Source organism: Marmota flaviventris, chromosome 9, assembly GCF_047511675.1.
Source record: "Marmota flaviventris isolate mMarFla1 chromosome 9, mMarFla1.hap1, whole genome shotgun sequence".
Classification (NCBI taxonomy): Eukaryota; Metazoa; Chordata; class Mammalia; order Rodentia; family Sciuridae; genus Marmota; species Marmota flaviventris.
The window spans coordinates 16,416,149-16,433,846 of NC_092506.1; the positions used below are offsets into that span (position 1 = coordinate 16,416,149).

The 17,698-nt window shown below is 32.7% G+C and overlaps 1 protein-coding gene across 2 annotated transcripts; it reads left to right on the forward strand.

The window, feature by feature from the left end:
* The first annotated feature begins 299 nt into the window (after positions 1–299).
* LOC114078937 (olfactory receptor 10AG1-like) lies at positions 300–7,184 on the forward strand. 2 transcript variants are annotated; one of them, XM_071617065.1, is made up of 2 exons: positions 300–323; positions 6,234–7,184. In XM_071617065.1, exons 1-2 carry the CDS (start codon positions 300–302, stop codon positions 7,182–7,184), a joined length of 975 nt encoding a protein of 324 aa, XP_071473166.1. The 2 variants fall into 2 exon arrangements, with proteins under 2 accessions (XP_071473166.1, XP_027775785.2); XM_027919984.2 differs by lacking the exon at positions 300–323 and having other exon boundaries at positions 6,207–7,184.
* Positions 7,185–17,698: the final 10,514 nt, after the last annotated feature.

Genomic DNA, 17,698 nt, shown 5'->3' on the forward strand with positions numbered 1-17,698 from the left:
TATACCTTGTTTCGTTATTCTCTCCAGAAATAAACATATTTTCATTTGGTCATAATAATGTTTTCCAGCTTTTTATATATAGCACATTATTTATAATTCAGTGATTACGTTGGAGCTGAAAAATTATCAATATGAAAACTTAAGTTTTCAAAGTTTGAGTAGCATTAAAATTAGACCTCCTTAGTATACATCCTTGACAAGGGATGCTTTCCTTCTGCTTCTTCCTTTTCATTCTTTTTGTGGAATCTCTCCAACTGAAGGAATGTTATCGTATGTGTGGAAAAGAAAATATGGATGGTATGTTTTTTTTTTCCTCGCTAGAAGTCTGATGTCAGAAATATCCTGTTTCTCACTATATGTATGTTGTGCATTTTGATGTAATTTTCCTATGAACATCATGCAGCTTTATCACAATGATAGAGGCCAAAATTCAGTCACAAAGTTCCCATTGGTACCTGCTGTCTTGCTAAGTATTATCCTTGAAATCAGTGGGGAAGACAGGGGAAGTTATCTAGAGTTAGAAAACACTAATCATCTTTTGTCAACTGATGTCCAGTTCTAGCTCCCTTGGTATGGAGATTGGGGATGCTTTGTCTATGCTATTAGGATTTTAAAAGCACCTACCATTTCCAAATTCCAGTGTAGTTGAAAGAGCTGAAAGGGAGCAGTATTCTATAGCTAAGCAAAGGAAGTGAGGATGAAACTTGGAGAAGCCTTCTCCTGACATAGCATAGGTAACAGGAAGGGGCATAACCTTCATAAAATAACCCATCACAGAAACAGTAACCTACTGACATGGAAACGAAACTTAATAGAGAGTAAAGAAGTCAACAGAGGTTAGAAATTCTAACTTCATGTTTGGAATGGTTTTCTTCACAAAGAAAAATGGAGAAGAGTGAAATTAAAAATTCCTAAAAGATTGAAGTTTGAAACAAGAGAGAAGCATTTTAAAATTTTATAGATAATATTTGGTTTTAGTTATTTTTATAAGGTTCATTAATTAACTAGGTTTTTTTTTTTTTTCTTTTAGGGTCTCCCATGGTGTCTGAGAGAATATCATAATTTGAATACAGTATTTTAGTTTAATTAAGAATTGCAGAGCTGGGGCTGTAACTCAGTGGCAGAGCATTTACCTAGCAAATCTGAGGCACTGGGTTCAGTCCTCAGCAGCACATAAAAAAAATAAATAAACAAAATAAAGTTATTGTGTTCATCTATAACTAAAACAAACAAACAAAAAAAGAGATACAATTGCTTTTGTCTACAATTAGTCCACAACCATAAATTTCTACAAAAATATGAGTATCCCTCAAAGATGAGAAAATAGGCTGAGCATGTTCAGATGATGTCATCAAGAGCCATCATTTGCTAAAAATTTCTACCCACAAATATTAGGTCATAATAGACAATTAGGATAATCTCTTCTAGGACATGTGTGCTGACTACATTTGAGAAAAAACAATAGTGTGTGAAATTTTATTCTATGGAGAGCCATCAGAAAAGTCTAATCTGCTATGGAGCAAATGTTTTGAAATCACACCAAATTAATTATAAACGTGGGCAGTCAGCTAACAATTTATATGTAGCAAGGGAGATGAGATATCCCCATTGGAAAGAAGTGACTATTTCTAATATAAAGAGCACTAACCATTTCAAAGGCACGTGGAGCTCTTCTTTAAAAATGATATAGCTCTCAATCTATTTAAATATTTACAAAATATAAGAAATTCAATGAAAAGGAGGCTACTTTGGCAAAACTGAAAAGGTAAACTGCTTATATGTTGATATTCTGTCTTTTAGGACTATTAATTTGAAGATAACAATTCAATAAATAATATCAAGCATTTAGATTATAAATAATATCTTGGTATTAAAATGAATCCACTATTTGTTTGTCCCTGTAGTTATTTTATTTTATGAGGTAAAGAGTTAAATTACTATTTTCCAAGAATATGAAATATGTTAATCCATAATTTATTTGTTCTTGATAATTATAATATTAATTTTTATTTTAAAAATATGAAAACTAAAATTAAAGAATGCTGCATTGAATATAATGATTAAGTATGTTATTTAAGGTTGATAATAAAAATTTGTTGCTATTAAAAATAAAATCATTCCTATTTCTTTGGAAATTTCTGTCTGTTATGGGAAATATAAAACAAATATTTCTTTTAAAATGTAAATTCATGCAACTCATAAGCAACAATTTAATGGATTTGACCCATATCCTATCATTGTTTTTGTGATTCCAATCAAATAAGACCATAAATATGGCAAGAGTTGGACACAGTATATCAGTGCATTTGCTAAACTTTCTATATATTGTTTGATGTGGTCCATGGGAATATTTAATTTGGGCTTAAGAGAAATAAAGACAGTAAAATATTATAGGATTAAAAATGAGTAAAATTCCAAAAGGTTTGTGGTTTTTAGGAAAAAACATCTGTATGTACCTGGCAAAGAAGAATGCAATTTTTCTCATTGAAAATTCAAGTTTATGCTTTTATAGTCTCACTGTATTTTTAATTACCTCTCTTATTTTATGGAAAACAACTGATTCTCATGGAAAATAACTGATTCTCATGGTAATTTCTACTTTTAACTTAATTAAAAATCATATATAGGGTAACATAGTAGAGCAGAGTCTTGCCTATATTTTTCCAAAAAAAAGAAAAAATTGGATCACACAAGGTAATATCAAGGGCAGAAAATATTTGTGAATTTGTGGATGAGAACTCCAAGGGCCAATACATGAATGTATTGTCAGATGTCATAGGACAGACTGCGGTATGGGCTAGACTGATTGGAAGAAGTTTTAAGAAAGCTAATTAGCTTAATAGTTAATTGAGTTGGGAATTGCAGTTGGCTCTAGATACACTTGATGTTTTTGTCCTCACACTAGTGTGTATGTAGAGTATATTTCTGCTTCATAAACATTCCCATGTACCTATGCAGTAATTATTTTTCTCCCTGAGGTAAAGAAAAGGGAGGAGTTATGATACATACAGGTAATTCGGATTGTCTTAGGTGAGCAAAATGGCAGATATTAATTTTTACATTATTGATCCAAAGCCTTTGATGAATATAAGAGATAATTAAGACTTTTTTTTTTAGGAAACAATATGAAACTAAAACAGGAAGAAGAAAATGTTTCAAGCTGGCAAAAACATGGAAAATGTCCTAAAGTCAATGTTATTTCAAAACAATAAGATTCCCGATTAAGACAATTTTTTATTTTCAGGAGTATAAGAAAATAATCAATACAAACTATAACAGAGTCAGATGCACTGATACATGTGGGAGGCCAAGTAAGAAGATCACAAGTTCAATGTCAGTCTCACCAACTTAGGGAGGCTGTTTCAAAATTTAAAAAAATGGAAAGGACTTGAGCTGTAGCTCAGTGGTTTTGTGTGTGGCATACAATAGCTTGATGAGTGGTGTTATGATTTGGGCTGTGGTATCCCCACAAGCTCTTGTGTTAATGCAGGGATGTTAGGAGGTGAAATGATTGGATTGTCAGAGCTATAACATGATCCATCCATGCCAGTTTGAATTGACTGAGTGAGTGGTAACTCTAGGTAGGTGGGGCATGGCTGGAGGAGATGGGTCACAGGGTCATGCCTTGGAAGGGTCCAACTTCCCTGGGACTCTTTCCCCTCCCTCTCTCTGCTTGCTGGGTGCCATGAATGGAGCAGTTTTCTTCACCCAAGACCTCCCACCATAAAGTTTTGCCTCACCTTAAGCCCAAAGCAATAAACTGTGCCCACCCTGGACTAAACCTCTAGAACCAGGAGCCAAAATTAACTTTTCCTCCTATAAGTTGTTATGTTGGGAATTTTGATAACAGCGACACAAACCTGACTAATACAAGTGGTAATAGAGATCTTGAAGAATTATCATGTCTGTTTCTTCTGAAGAACCAGTAAAGTACATTAAAAAAATCACCTAGTTAAAAAAATAAGAATGATTTCTATACAGGTGTTATGTTTTGAAATATCAAACCAAGGGTATATAGAAGAAAAAAATAGATTTGGAATCCAAAATATGTGAAAACCTGGAAAAATTATGTGAACTTTAAAAATCAAATTTTCCTCAGGTATAATGAAAAGTAGGGGTATAAATAAGTTGTTTTAAATTAGAAGACAATAGTATATGATTAACAATTCACTTACTGGTATTAATCCAATTCAGCAGTAATAATATAATCTTGACAATATAATTGGGGTGGTCTTTTATGAAGTGACATTTGAGATAAATCCTAAATACTTAGAAGTAATATTCACACAATGAACCTTATGATCATAAGAAATAAAAGGAGACAACACTTAAATTTCCATTCTTAGGAGATAGAACTCAATATTGAAATGCAAATGAGGAGAGAAATTTAGCTGATGAAATTAAAAAGATTTCCAAGTACCGAATTATACAACAGTTTTTAATCAATGGAAAGGAGTTTAAATCTTATTTCATGTACAAGGAGAATCTACTTCTAACAGAGATGTCTAATGATGGATTTACATCTTTTAAATATTCACCTGCTGTTCTGTGCAGAATGAATTGCTGTGGGGTCAGGCTGCTAGGGTTATTCCAGAAGAGACAAAGTAGATTTATGTAAGAACCAGGAATGGAGTTAAGGAGAAGCAACATATTTGAAAATTGTCAAGCACTGATGGGTATGTGCTAGGTAGCTCATGTTTATCCAGCACTGAAGAGCTTAAAACACAGTCCCAAAAGCAGTCACCTGCTACAAATTAAAGCCACTATGTCTCCACTCCTCAAAACTTTGGTGCTAGTACAGTAGAAGCAATGACAGACTGACAGAATTCATGTAGGTATGAAAGGAATAGATCCCTCTCAATGTTCCTCTAGGAAAGGCTGGTCTGTGGTTAATGATCAGATGAGGATCTTTCAGAGGAAACTCCAATAGAGAATTTCATCTCAATGAATCTGAAAGACAATAAAAATCAGAAAGCTTATTTAATTAAATGCAGGAAGGAGGATTGTTTAATAGAATAATCTGAATTTTTATCAATTTCATCTTACCTTCATATTCAAGAAAATAAGTTAGAAGAAGCAGTTAATAGGGATGACAGATAGTGGGCTTTGAGTGAGGTAGATCTTAGGACAGAAAATACTACTTACCCCAGTTGCAAAAATAATATATAATACTAATATTTTTTCTCTTTAGAGTCACCCAAAATTAGCTGTGAGAACAAAGAGATATACCTTTCTCTTGAGTAAGTAAGTTTATCTCAGATGGCCCAGCCCATGGTCAGAAGAAGGAAAATGTGGTTTTGCTTTTTTTTTTTTTTTTAATTAGGGATCAGCTTTCGTGATTGAGGAAATGTGAGGGGAAAATGGTTGGAATGAATTACAAATCTAGAAGTGGTTGTAAAGAGACATTTGAATGTTGAAAATTGAATTCTATCTAACCTGGTAAAGTAATAATTATGAATGTATTTGGGTAACATAAAAATATGTTGAGTTAAATGAATGTCTTGAAATTGTTGATTAATAGCAATGAGACATAGTTATTAATATATGAGAGATGGTGATTAGAAACGTCCTGCAAAAGATTACCCGATCTCATGACCTTGCTATATATTCAGTCAAGGAGTGGGTACAGTCTCAAAAGTGTGGGGAGAAATACAGAACTTACTCCATCTATGACAAATAATGGGAAAATGAAGTTTTATTTGAATATAATAGTTTGAGATATTGAGATTATGTGTGTGAATGCAAAAATAACAAAACAAGCAAACAAAAAAACAAAAATTCCCTAGATAAATTTGAGACTAAGGGGATAAACAGTATTTAAAGAGAGAAATAAATTTTTCTAAATATAAAAATTGGACAAAAACTTGGGTTAAAAATGAAAAGATAAGAAAAGGAAACAGAAGAAGAATTTTACAATTTGACTGGAAAAAACCCATGAGAATTATCATTACTGGTATTATAAATGGAATAACAGCATACATCTCTATGGATCTTATTTATGCTATAATTAGAAAGTCAGTCTAACATTATCAGTTCATATTTAAAAACATTTTATTCACCACATTAACTTTTATTTTTATTTGATATATTTTTCACTCTGCATTTCACATCAGATCTCCTGGAATCACAGCATGTAGGCTTCAGAAAGAAACTAAGAAATCATAAGGATCCAAACTCACATACTAATTCAATTTGAAATGAAGAAAATGCACTCAAGAACTGTAAATCCACAGAAAGAAAAAGTGAAAATCACAGAAACCAACCTTACTTCAGTGGAGGGCTTTGTTCTCTTGGGCTTTTCTGATATTCCCACATTGCACTGGTTTCTCTTTGGAACATTCTTAGTCATCTACCTGATTATCCTGCTGGGGAATGGCATCATCATTCTAATAACGAGGGTAGAGCCCACTCTGAAGACTCCCATGTACTTTTTTATCAGTAATTTTTCTTTCCTGGAAATCTCTTATGTGTCCGTCACACTTCCCAGAATGCTTATAGATCTTTGGACCCAGAAGGGAAATATTTCTTTTTTTGCCTGTGCTACACAAATGTGCTTTTTCCTCATACTGGGAGCCACAGAATGTTTCCTTCTGGCGGTGATGGCCTATGACCGCTATGTGGCCATTTGTAACCCTCTGCACTACCCTCTAGTCATGAGCCATAAGATCTGTGTCCGGCTGGTAGTTGGTTGCTGGGTCATTGCAATTCCATTTCATGTAGGGCAGACCTGCCAGATTTTCTCTCTGCCCTTCTGTGATTCGAACCAAATTCACCACTTCTTCTGTGACATTCCTCCAATGCTCAAGCTGGCCTGTGGGGACATCTTTGTGAATGAGATGATGGTTTATGTATTTGCTCTACTATTTGTCACTGTTCCTTTTATGTTGATCCTTGGGTCCTACAGCAGAATGATCTCAACCATCCTTCAGTTGCCATCAAACACTGGGAGGGCCAAAGCCTTTTCCACTTGCTCGTCCCACCTTATAGTTGTACTTTTATTCTATGGATCAGCCAGTATTACCTATTTAAACAGCAAATCCAGTCCGTATGAAGGAACAGACAAGCTGCTCTTTCTTTTCTACACTATTTTGACCCCGATGTTCAATCCAGTGATATACAGTCTGCGCAATAAAGACGTTACAGAGGCATTAAGAAAATTTCTTCTCAAATCGTTAACATTGTGAGAAAATTAATGTAACAAATATTAATGCCTTATATGACTAATTTTATACATACTTAATTTGAAACTAATTAAATCTTGCCCTAATTTATAAAAAAACTAATAATGTAATTCCTCTTTAATGAACCTTATTTTCTCAGAGTTATGACATTTGTATTAATTAATTACCAATGCTATACTTTTAAAATAAGATTTTTCTCCTCACTGTAAACTAGTAAATAGAAGAGTGTGACTAAATAAGATGATATGACATATAGTATTTTCTAAGTTGAAGGCTTCCACACTCTACAGTAGCATCCACCACTAAAACAAAATATGATAGATCTGCAGATATTACTAAACAATTATCTCATAGGAATAGATGTGTGTATAAAGATACAAACAAGAATGACTAGCACTTATAAGTTTATAATATAATGTTTATTGCAGTACTATTTACTTAAAAATGTCAAAAAATGGAGGTTTATATTGAGAAATATTTTAATAAACATGATACATATATGTAATACATTTATGTAATTGTGCAAATAAGTGATCATATTACACACATATAGTAATGGCCTCAAAAATTGTTACTCTTGTACCCGTGTCTTTTTTCTTTTTCTTTCACACAGTGACTGTTGGTTAGAGTGTGTGATTAAGCCTTGGCCAAAGTGACTAGCAAACATGAATAGCATTTGGTCATTAGGGATTATTTTCTTAAACAATGGAAATCTTTTCACTTCTATGTCAAGAAGCCCAGGCAAGTTGGGATGGTGGTGCAGGCCTGTAATCCCAGTAGCTCCAGAGGCAAAGGAAGAAGGACTGCGAGTTCAAAGCCAGCCTCAGCAAAAGGAGGCACTAAGCAACTCAATGAGACCCTGTCTCTAAGTAAAATACAAAACAGGGCTAGGGATGTGGCTTCGTGGGCCAGTGCCCCTGAGTTCAAACCCTTGAACCAAAAGAAAAAAAAAAAAAAAAGAAGCCCAGACAAGACTGCAAGACAATAAGAAATCACATAAAAGAGGTTGCATTTGGGGGCTGGAGTTGTGGCTCAGCGGCCTTAGGTTCTATACTCAGCACCACATGAAAATAAATAAATAAAGGTATTGTGTCCATCTACAATTAAAAAATAAACATTAAAAAAAGAAGATAGGCATTAAACAGGTAGTTATCAAATAAAAAACAAAAATTATTGAGGAAGAACTTTTTTTTTTTTTTTGTACCAGGGATTGAACTCAAGGGTACTCAATCACTGAGCTACATCTCCAACCCTATTTTGTATTTTATTTAGAGACAGGGTCTCACTGAGTTGCTTAGCACCTTGCTGTTGCTGAGGCTGGTTTTGAACTTGTGATTCTCCTGTCTCAACCTCCTAAACAGCTGGGAATATAGGGGTGCACAATTCAATGGTGCATCTATATCCTCTACAATAAACAGTACAATTAAAATGATGAGATTTACATCTTTAAAGATTCTCCCTGAGTTCTATGTATAGAATTACTTACAGTGAGACAAAGTTACTAGAATAATCTTGGAAATGAAAGGATTGATTTAAATAAGGAGTTAGATTAGATTTAACTCAGAATGTAGGCATAGAGATGAGAAGGAACAACATATTAAGAAGGCTTGGGAGAAGTGATAGATGTGCTTCATGGAGTCTGGATTTGTGCAAGCCCTAGAGATCTTATCCCAGAAGCAAGCAACACTGTAAACAAACTCTACTCTGAACCTAACCCACCTGCACAAAAACAATATTACCAAGAAGTTAGAAGTGGTTCATATCATTCGTGTAAGTGTTTCAGAGAGCATTTTGTAGTAAGGAATTGTTGTTACAGAATAGCTAGGTATGATTCCTTTGGGATAACCTTCCATGAGAAACTTCATCCCAGTGAATTATGAATACACACAAAATAAATCTTATTTACAAGATGTAGAAAAGAAGACTAGTTAATAATAAGATAACAGAAATTTGTGGCAACTATTTCTGACCTCCTGATTAAAATAAGATAATAAGCAAATAGAAATGACAGGTGGTGTAAAATGGTTAACACAAACTAAATCAATGAGAAGGGATGGATGATTTCTAATTTCTTTACCACTTTTATAGAAATATCTCATCACATTATAGTCTATGGATCAAAGATTTCATGATAACATTGAGGAAAATGCTAAGTTATTTACATGAGTAAAAATGTTGAAAACATAAATAACTGGCTATATTGATTGTCATATAGACATAACAGTTCCAAATAGTTTTGTTCCTAAATTCCTAAATAATGATAATTATGTGTATGATAACCACATATTATTTCAAGAGACACTTGTTAAGATAGTGGCTTCTCTATAATCAAAGTTCAGCTTAGCTCAATTAAAGTAATCTAATTTTGAAGATCAATCTTTCATGGAGAAAAATGAAAGACAAATGAGGGAGTTGTAGAACCATTTATTAAGGTCACACTCTCTCGTTATCATTCTTTTTAGTCATTCAGAAGTGTTTTCTGGTATTTTCAGACAATGTGGTAGGATTTAGACAGTTGAAAAACTGACAGTAGCTGAGGCAGTAGATGTAGAGAAATCTTGAGGATTTCTTTGAGTTTTTTTGTTGGGGGGGGGAGTGGGACGCTTTTCTCTCTTGTTGCTAATCCATGTCCCTCTAAGACTAAATTAAGACTAAATATATTCATGAAATTCTCTATTTTCCCAGATCTCACCATTATCTGATAACACTATTTTCCCTCCTTATAGCCTCTGGTATTACTGTAGTAATTTCTACATACAATTTCAAATATCTGGTGTTTTACCTACTCTCTTCATGTCAATGTACTGTCAATTTGATGGTTTCCACTCAGTAGATATGTCCAACCAGGATATATATATATATATATATATATATATATATATATATATATATATATATATATATATGGTTTACTTTGAAAAGTGTGTGCAGATGTATTTAAAGTATGAATTTTTAAAAGAGGTTATCATGAATTATGGTTGGACCTAAATCCTTTGACAGGAGTCCTTAGAAGAGAAGTTTAGATATAAAACCTGCAGACAAAAGACAAAATTATGGCAAATGGTAACAGAGATTGAAGCTACAGAGACACAAGTCAAAGAACACCAGTGGCCACCAAGAGCAAAAGGAGGCCTGAAATTATTCTTCCCAAATAGTGTTTTGTGTTAGGTGGTACAATGTGGTAATGTGTCACCATAGCCCTAAAATCTCATATACATGAATTAGTCATTTCATTAAAGTGATTTTGTTGGAACTTGAATCATCAAGGATGACTTCTACTTTCTTCCAGTTCCCAGTATATATGCTATTCCCCATCTCTGGTGTATATCTTTTGGGAAAGTAACTAAGCTTTTTAATTTATTTTAAAGAAAAATCAAAACAGTTTACAAACAGTGCCTAGGATACTTCATCTTATAGAAATACAAATGTTTGTACAATTTCAAATATTGTTTGTGGAAGGATGTCTATTATACATTTGTATAGTACAGAAAAATAAAAGCAAAGAGTGCTCTTAGTTCTAACAGATTAACTCACTTGAGTACTTTGCCCCATGCATACTTGGCTGTTCTAGTCAACATTTTAAAGAAATTCTAAGCTTGTGTTGAAATGTAAAAAAAAAAATGTAGGAATAAAATATAATTAAAAAAACAAAGTAAGATAAAAATGTATACTTTCAGGTAATATTTTATACATGCTGTAATTACTGGAAGTGCATGCATATTAGCAGTCTCTGAGAGAATGTGGAATAAAAGGACATATTGACTTTCCTGAATGAAAATAATTTAGGTCTTTTCTGATTTAGTCTTTATATTTTTATGCATAGTTAACATTTACTATAATGGTCATATAATACGCATACCCTCAAAATAATTCATGTTTGTTTAAAAAGAATAAAATAATAAAACAAAATGCTTTTGTTCATTCATTATAATTACAACTAAAATGCCTTTAAAATAGTATTTATTATCTAGCAGATAAATAGCAATATTAGCCAAACCATCTTTAAGTCATAAAACAGTTATTATTTATGACATGAAAAAAATATATAAACTAACAGTAATTTCTCTATTTCTTTCTCTTCCTCTATCTCATCTTTTCTTTCTTTGCACTGAAATTTAACCTAAAGGTACTTTACCGCTGAGCTATATCCCCAGTCCTTTTTATCTTTTATTCTGAGACTGGGTCTTGCTAAGTTGATGAGGATCCCCCTATATTTACCAGGCTGTTCTGGAATTTACAATGCTCTTGCTTTAGCATCCAGCGTCACTGGGATTACAGCTCTGTGATACTGCATCTGGTTATATTGTTTTTTTTTTTTTTTCTTTCATCATTTCTTAAAAAAAAAAAATGAAGTGAAAGGCAACAATAGTAATAAAGAGATAGACAAATTTAAGATGATAAAATTAGGCATAAAGAGTGAAATCATTTTGTTCAGGCTCACTAGCACATATGTCCAAATCTATCTTGCTCAAGAATGGCCTTATCCATTCTCGCAAGATGATTTAATTTTTCATTTAGAATGGTAATGGAAATGGAAATTGTGGGAATAAAAGCACAATTGGATTATCTTCTACATTTTCCTGCTTAAAAAGTTGCTTAGCAAAGTCTACATAAATATTTACACTGTGTGAATGAACAAAAGCTAAAATTCAGGAACAAAAAGACTCGAATTTCTGCTGAAATCTGAACATTTGGATGATTCATCAATTAAAAAGAAATGAAGAATATGTAACCTGAGTGACTTTTTTGTTTGCTAGGATTTTTTAAATTTCTTTTGTTTTTAAATTTATTTCTCCTTTATGTTATATTACCTATTCATACTCTTTGCTACATAGTCATATGGAATGCATCCTTCAGGTGCTTCTCTTATTCCGTACATAAGCATCATCTCATTGTCAAAATTCTCTAAAAAGTCACAAATTTAGGCGATAATTTCAGAGGAGAGAATATTTAGAACACTGACAGATGGCAATTGTGGTTATAACATAGTGGACATGCAGTGGAAAAATAGAAGAAAGGTTCGACATTTGGCTTTTTAAGAATTTTCAAGTGCTTCTTCCCATTTTTTATTGCTACGTAGCAAATCAAATGCACAGGTGTAGTTTAAAATAACATCACTCTGTTATGTCTCAAAAATGTCAGAATTTCAATAAATGCTACAAAAACTAGCTCTGAAATTTATTTGGACAAATAAGAGACATGGAATATACAAAGTGATCCTTTCCAAAAAAGAGAATCAGGAGGACTCTCAATATCAAACTTCTATATGCTATAGAGCTATAGTAATAAGAATAGCACAGTATTGGCACCAAAACAGTCAAGAAGGCCAATGGAATAGAATAGAAGACACAGAGACAAATCCACATAAATAAAATTATCTGATACCTTTTTTTTTTGCCCCAAAATATGCCAAAATGGAGAAAAAATAGCCTATTTAAGAAGAAATGCTGGAAAAAATGGAAATCTGGAAATCCACACATAGAAGAATAAACTTAATGCCTATCTCTCACCTTGCACAAAATTCAACTCAAGATGGAACAAAGACCTAGCTAGATGTTAGAGTGGAGACCCTGCATCTGCCAGAAGAAAAAGTCAGCCCAACTCTCCAACATGTCAGCATAGGAATGAACTTCCTTAATGAGACTCCTAAAGCACAACACATAAAATTATGTATCAATGAGTGGGATGGCATCAAGTTAAAAACTTCTGCACAACAAAGAAACAATCAAAAGCATGAAGAGAGAGCCTACAGAATGGGAAATGATATTTCTCACTTGTTCCCCATATTGGGCATTGATATCCAGAATATGGAAAAAAAAAAACACCACAAAATTGAACACCAAAAAAAGAACAATTCACCTAACCAATGAATAGCAAAAGAACTAAGCAGGGACTTCTCAAAAGAAGAAATACAATGGCTAACAAAATATGAAAAATATTCAACATCCTTAACAATTAGGCAAATGCAAATCAAAACTACACTGAGACTTCAACTCACTCCACTCAGAATGGTAATCATCAAGAATACAATAATATTAAATATTGGTGAGAATATGAGCAAAACGTACATTGATACATTTTTGTTGGGAATGCTAATTAGTTTCCACTTCTGGAAAGAAATGGGAAATTCCTTAAAAAATTATATTGGGAACACCATAACTCAGATATCCCATTCCTTGAAATACATCTCTAAAAGATTTAAACTCAGCATACTACAATGATGCAACCACATCAATGTTCAAAGCAGCACGATTTACAATAGCAGTGGAACCAACCTTAAATAGATGAATAGATAAAGAAAATGTGGCAGATAAACACAATGGAGTTTACTCAGTTTAATGCCATTTTTAAAGAATGACATTATGGCATTTGCTGGTAAATAGATGGAACTGAAGACTATCATGATAAGTGAAATAAATCAGTTCTCGACAGTCGTAGGTTGAATATTTTCTCTGATATGTGGAATTTAAACCAAAATAAGTTGGAGGGGGTGTAAAAAAAACAAAAAATGAGAGAAAAATAAAAAAAAAATAGGGAATAGGAACTTTATCAAAATAGAGAAAAGATCAGTAGACAAAGGTATTGAGGAGAAGAAAGAAGGGACAGTAAAAGTGAAGAACAATGGAATGAATTTGATTGAACTTCCATATGTGTATGAATACATATATCATGGTGTGTCCAGGCATGTGATGTTCACATGGCACTAATTAAAAAATAAAATAAGAACAGTAAGGTGTAAATGGATTGAGAACTGATTTGTGGAATGAAGGGCAGTGAGTTTAAAAGAGTGTTGGAGACTGAATTGGACCAGATTGTGTTGCATGCTTTTTGTGATAATGTCAGAGTGTACCCTGGTGTTGAATATAAATAAATACAAAAAATTAAATTTAAATGTCAGGATTTTCTCTCCATCACTCCCTTCTGCATGGCTCAACTGGGCGATTATTGTGTTCCATGTGACATTGAATATATTCTTTTGTGAGTATTCAGATGGTTCCTTGTCTGATCTGGAAAGTCTAAAATGATTTTAAATTTATGTTATGCAATTACACTATGCAGTAGAGAAACTAAAATTCCATTGTTGTAATTTATATACTGATAGGGATAAAGTTTAAACAATTACATAAATACATTAAAACAATTTTTTCATGAAAAAGTTTTGAGTTAATCAAATAAAGTAACAGGGTTGAGCTTCATGTAATATCTGAGTTTGTGTAATAGAAGGATAAACAACATGTACCCATCATGATGGCACTAAAATGCAATCTTTGTCTCACCAGGAGGAGTCTAAGTTAGAAAGACTCTTACATATTATTAAATGAAACAGAAATAAAAAAAAAAATAAAGTGCAGTCTGAGAAGAGAGATAGGTACTTAGGAGAGGAACAATTCTACATTCACTAATCCATGTAGGTACCACACATATTGATGGAAATAAAAAATTGATTTCCTTTTATTTCATGGGCTGGTAAATACTACAATTAAGAACAAAACTTTGAAATATATATTTCTGTAATGGGAATCAAGAAAATGTATTTAGATATGGGGGGAAAAGTATTTGTAGTTAGTGTAGAAAACATTGTATCTAAATTTTTTTAAAGGAGAAATTTACTCCATAAACTACACAAGGCTTTCCAGGGAGTTTATTTACCTAAATGCAAAATGCAACAACTATGCGTTTTCAAAGAAAATACATATTATCTTTAAGACACTAGTATGTAAAAAATAAATTTACCAAATGTGTGACACATTGTAATTTGTTTGGATAATGAGATACCCAGAATTAAGTGGCAGCACCATCCTACAGGATGATGGCTTGGATGAATTAAGAGTTGGAAGAACTAGGAAACAGCAGCAGATGTAAGCTCAATTGTTCCTGAACGAGTTCTTGATTGCTATTTCGAACTTCTGAGAATATTAGATTCTCTCTTCTTCACTCTTCCAAAGTGGACTCTGGCAGTGATTGTCCAGATGACAACAGTCTTGGACTAGGGTGGCACCATTGATCCCTCTTGTTCTGGGGCTTTAGCCTCTTGGACTGCACAGCTACTGGTTCTTCCAGCTCTCCAGCCTGCAGATAGCCATTTTAGACTATTCAGCTTCTGGTTGTGAAAGCCAACCTAATAAGTGCCCATTTTATAATTTTACTTCCTGTGGCTTCTGTTCCTCTAGAGTATCCTGACTAATACACACATGGATAATAATTTCACAAACCCTACTAACTCAAAAAGGGTGGTGTGCATATATAACTGCTGATAAACATAAAATTAGTTCTAAGAAATGTTAAAAAACGAATTGACAACCAGGTTTGGTGGCAAATGCCTGTAATCTGAGCAGTTTAGGAGACTGAGGCAAGAGGATTGCAAGTTCAAAACCAGCTTCAACAACTTAGAAAGGCCCTAAGAAACCTAGTGAGACCCTGTATCAAGATCAAAAAATTTAAAAATTGGGCTGAGGATGTGGCTCAGTGATAAAGGTCCTGATTGTTCAATTCCTGTTACTCCCCTCCCCTGCAAAACAAAAACAAAAAACAAAACAAAAACAAAAATAGATTTATAAATCAAGTATGATTATAATATGAAATACTTTAATAATATTTGAAAATTGTATTAATGTTTATGATTTTGTGAATGTGTATTTATGCAGTTCTGTTTGAGGAGTAAAGAAGAGAAAGGTAGCCAGATGAGATGGTGACTCCTGTAATTTAATATCAAAAATCCCTGTAGGAGAATTTCATTATAACGAAGTGGTAGGAATTCAAGAAATTTTGCTTTTCTGTTTAGTTTAAATTAATTTATGCAATAAAATGGAGAAAATTATCAAATCTAATTTAATCTAAATTAAGAGGTACTAAATTTTTATATTGAAAATACAAATACACTCATGTCAATATGAATTGCTTTACATTGAGAACCCACAGTATAATTCTGTACAATAGTATGCCCATACACATGTAACACCCATACCCCACACACAATCAAAGACATGCAACAAACCCATTTAACCCTTGAAAAAGCAAAAGAACCATAATGGAATTATTTGTAAGTTCCAAATATAACTATCTTTTCTGTCACTAAGAATAAAAAAAAAATCTTTTAAACTAATCTAAAATGTGATGCAGAACAGAATAACCATAATAATAATTAGAAACCTATCAAAATTATTAGACATATTACAAAACAAGACAATGTAACATATAAGTGGGGACAAATTTCATCAATGGAATCAGGACCATAAATGAATGGGATAATGAATTCAAAGGCATACTTACCTTTGTAACTATAAGCAAATGTCTAAAGTAAAACCCAGGCTTAATGAGCAGAAAAATGTATTAAGAGAAAAACAACATCTACAACAACAATCTACATTACATCTACAACAATGTAATTTGGTTGGATATCTAGAGATACCCAGAATTAAGAGGCAGCACTATTCTACAGGATGATGGCTTGGATGAATTAAGAGTTGGAAGAACTAGGAAGCAGCAGCAGCTGTAAGCTCAATTGTTCCTGAACGAGTTCTTGATTGCTATTTCGAACTTCTGAGAATATTAGATTCTCTCTTCTTCACTCTTCCAAAGTGGACTCTGGCAGGGATTGTCCAGATGACAATAGTCTTGGACTAGGGTGGCATACTGCAAAAGCAAGCTTTTGCAGTTAAGAATATAATATAGAAAGTTAAAATTTTAACTATGTGAGATTAGGAGAAAGCTTGATTCTGCATGGGAAATTTTATTATACTTGATGATGATATAGAAATAAATTATATTACTACAGAACCTTCTCACCAACATATAGATAATATTAGATGTAGATATGATCAAATTCATTACAATTATGTATGCATAGAATTTCCCACCATGGCTAAGTAGGATTTATCCCTGATGTATTAAAATTTGAGAATCAACTAATGTAATTCATCATATAAACTAACTACAAAAGAAAAAAATACACAATTATACGAATAGATGGAGAAATAGTGTCAATTCAGAATAAATACATATTTGAGGGAGACAGAAATAGGTTTGATAAGATGAGCAAACTTGAAAAACATAATGGAACTAGCTATAAGATTTCCCCAATATATTCATGTCTCAGGAGAAAATGTATGAGGCAGATAAGTATTCAATATTATAAAGTTCATATTTTAAAAATAAGAAAAGAATATACTGCAAAATTTAATATGTTCAACAAACTGTAAATAAATTAAAATTTAAAAGTACCAATAATACAGATTATAAACAAAATTTAAAAACAGTGATTAACAACACAAAATCAGAGGAGACAATAATACATAATGGCCAAAAGGCATAGGCACACAAATTTGATTAACTCAGGGTTCTCATGAGAAACTCATTAGGAAAAGTAGTAGAATACTAGCAACCAAATTGATACACGAGAGAAGTTGATCCCCAGTGTGAGCACGGCTATCTCTATTTAAGACCAGATGGCACTTGAAACAAATACAAATATTGCAGGATTAGGAAACTGTTAGAAAGAGAAGAACTCAAAGAGTGAT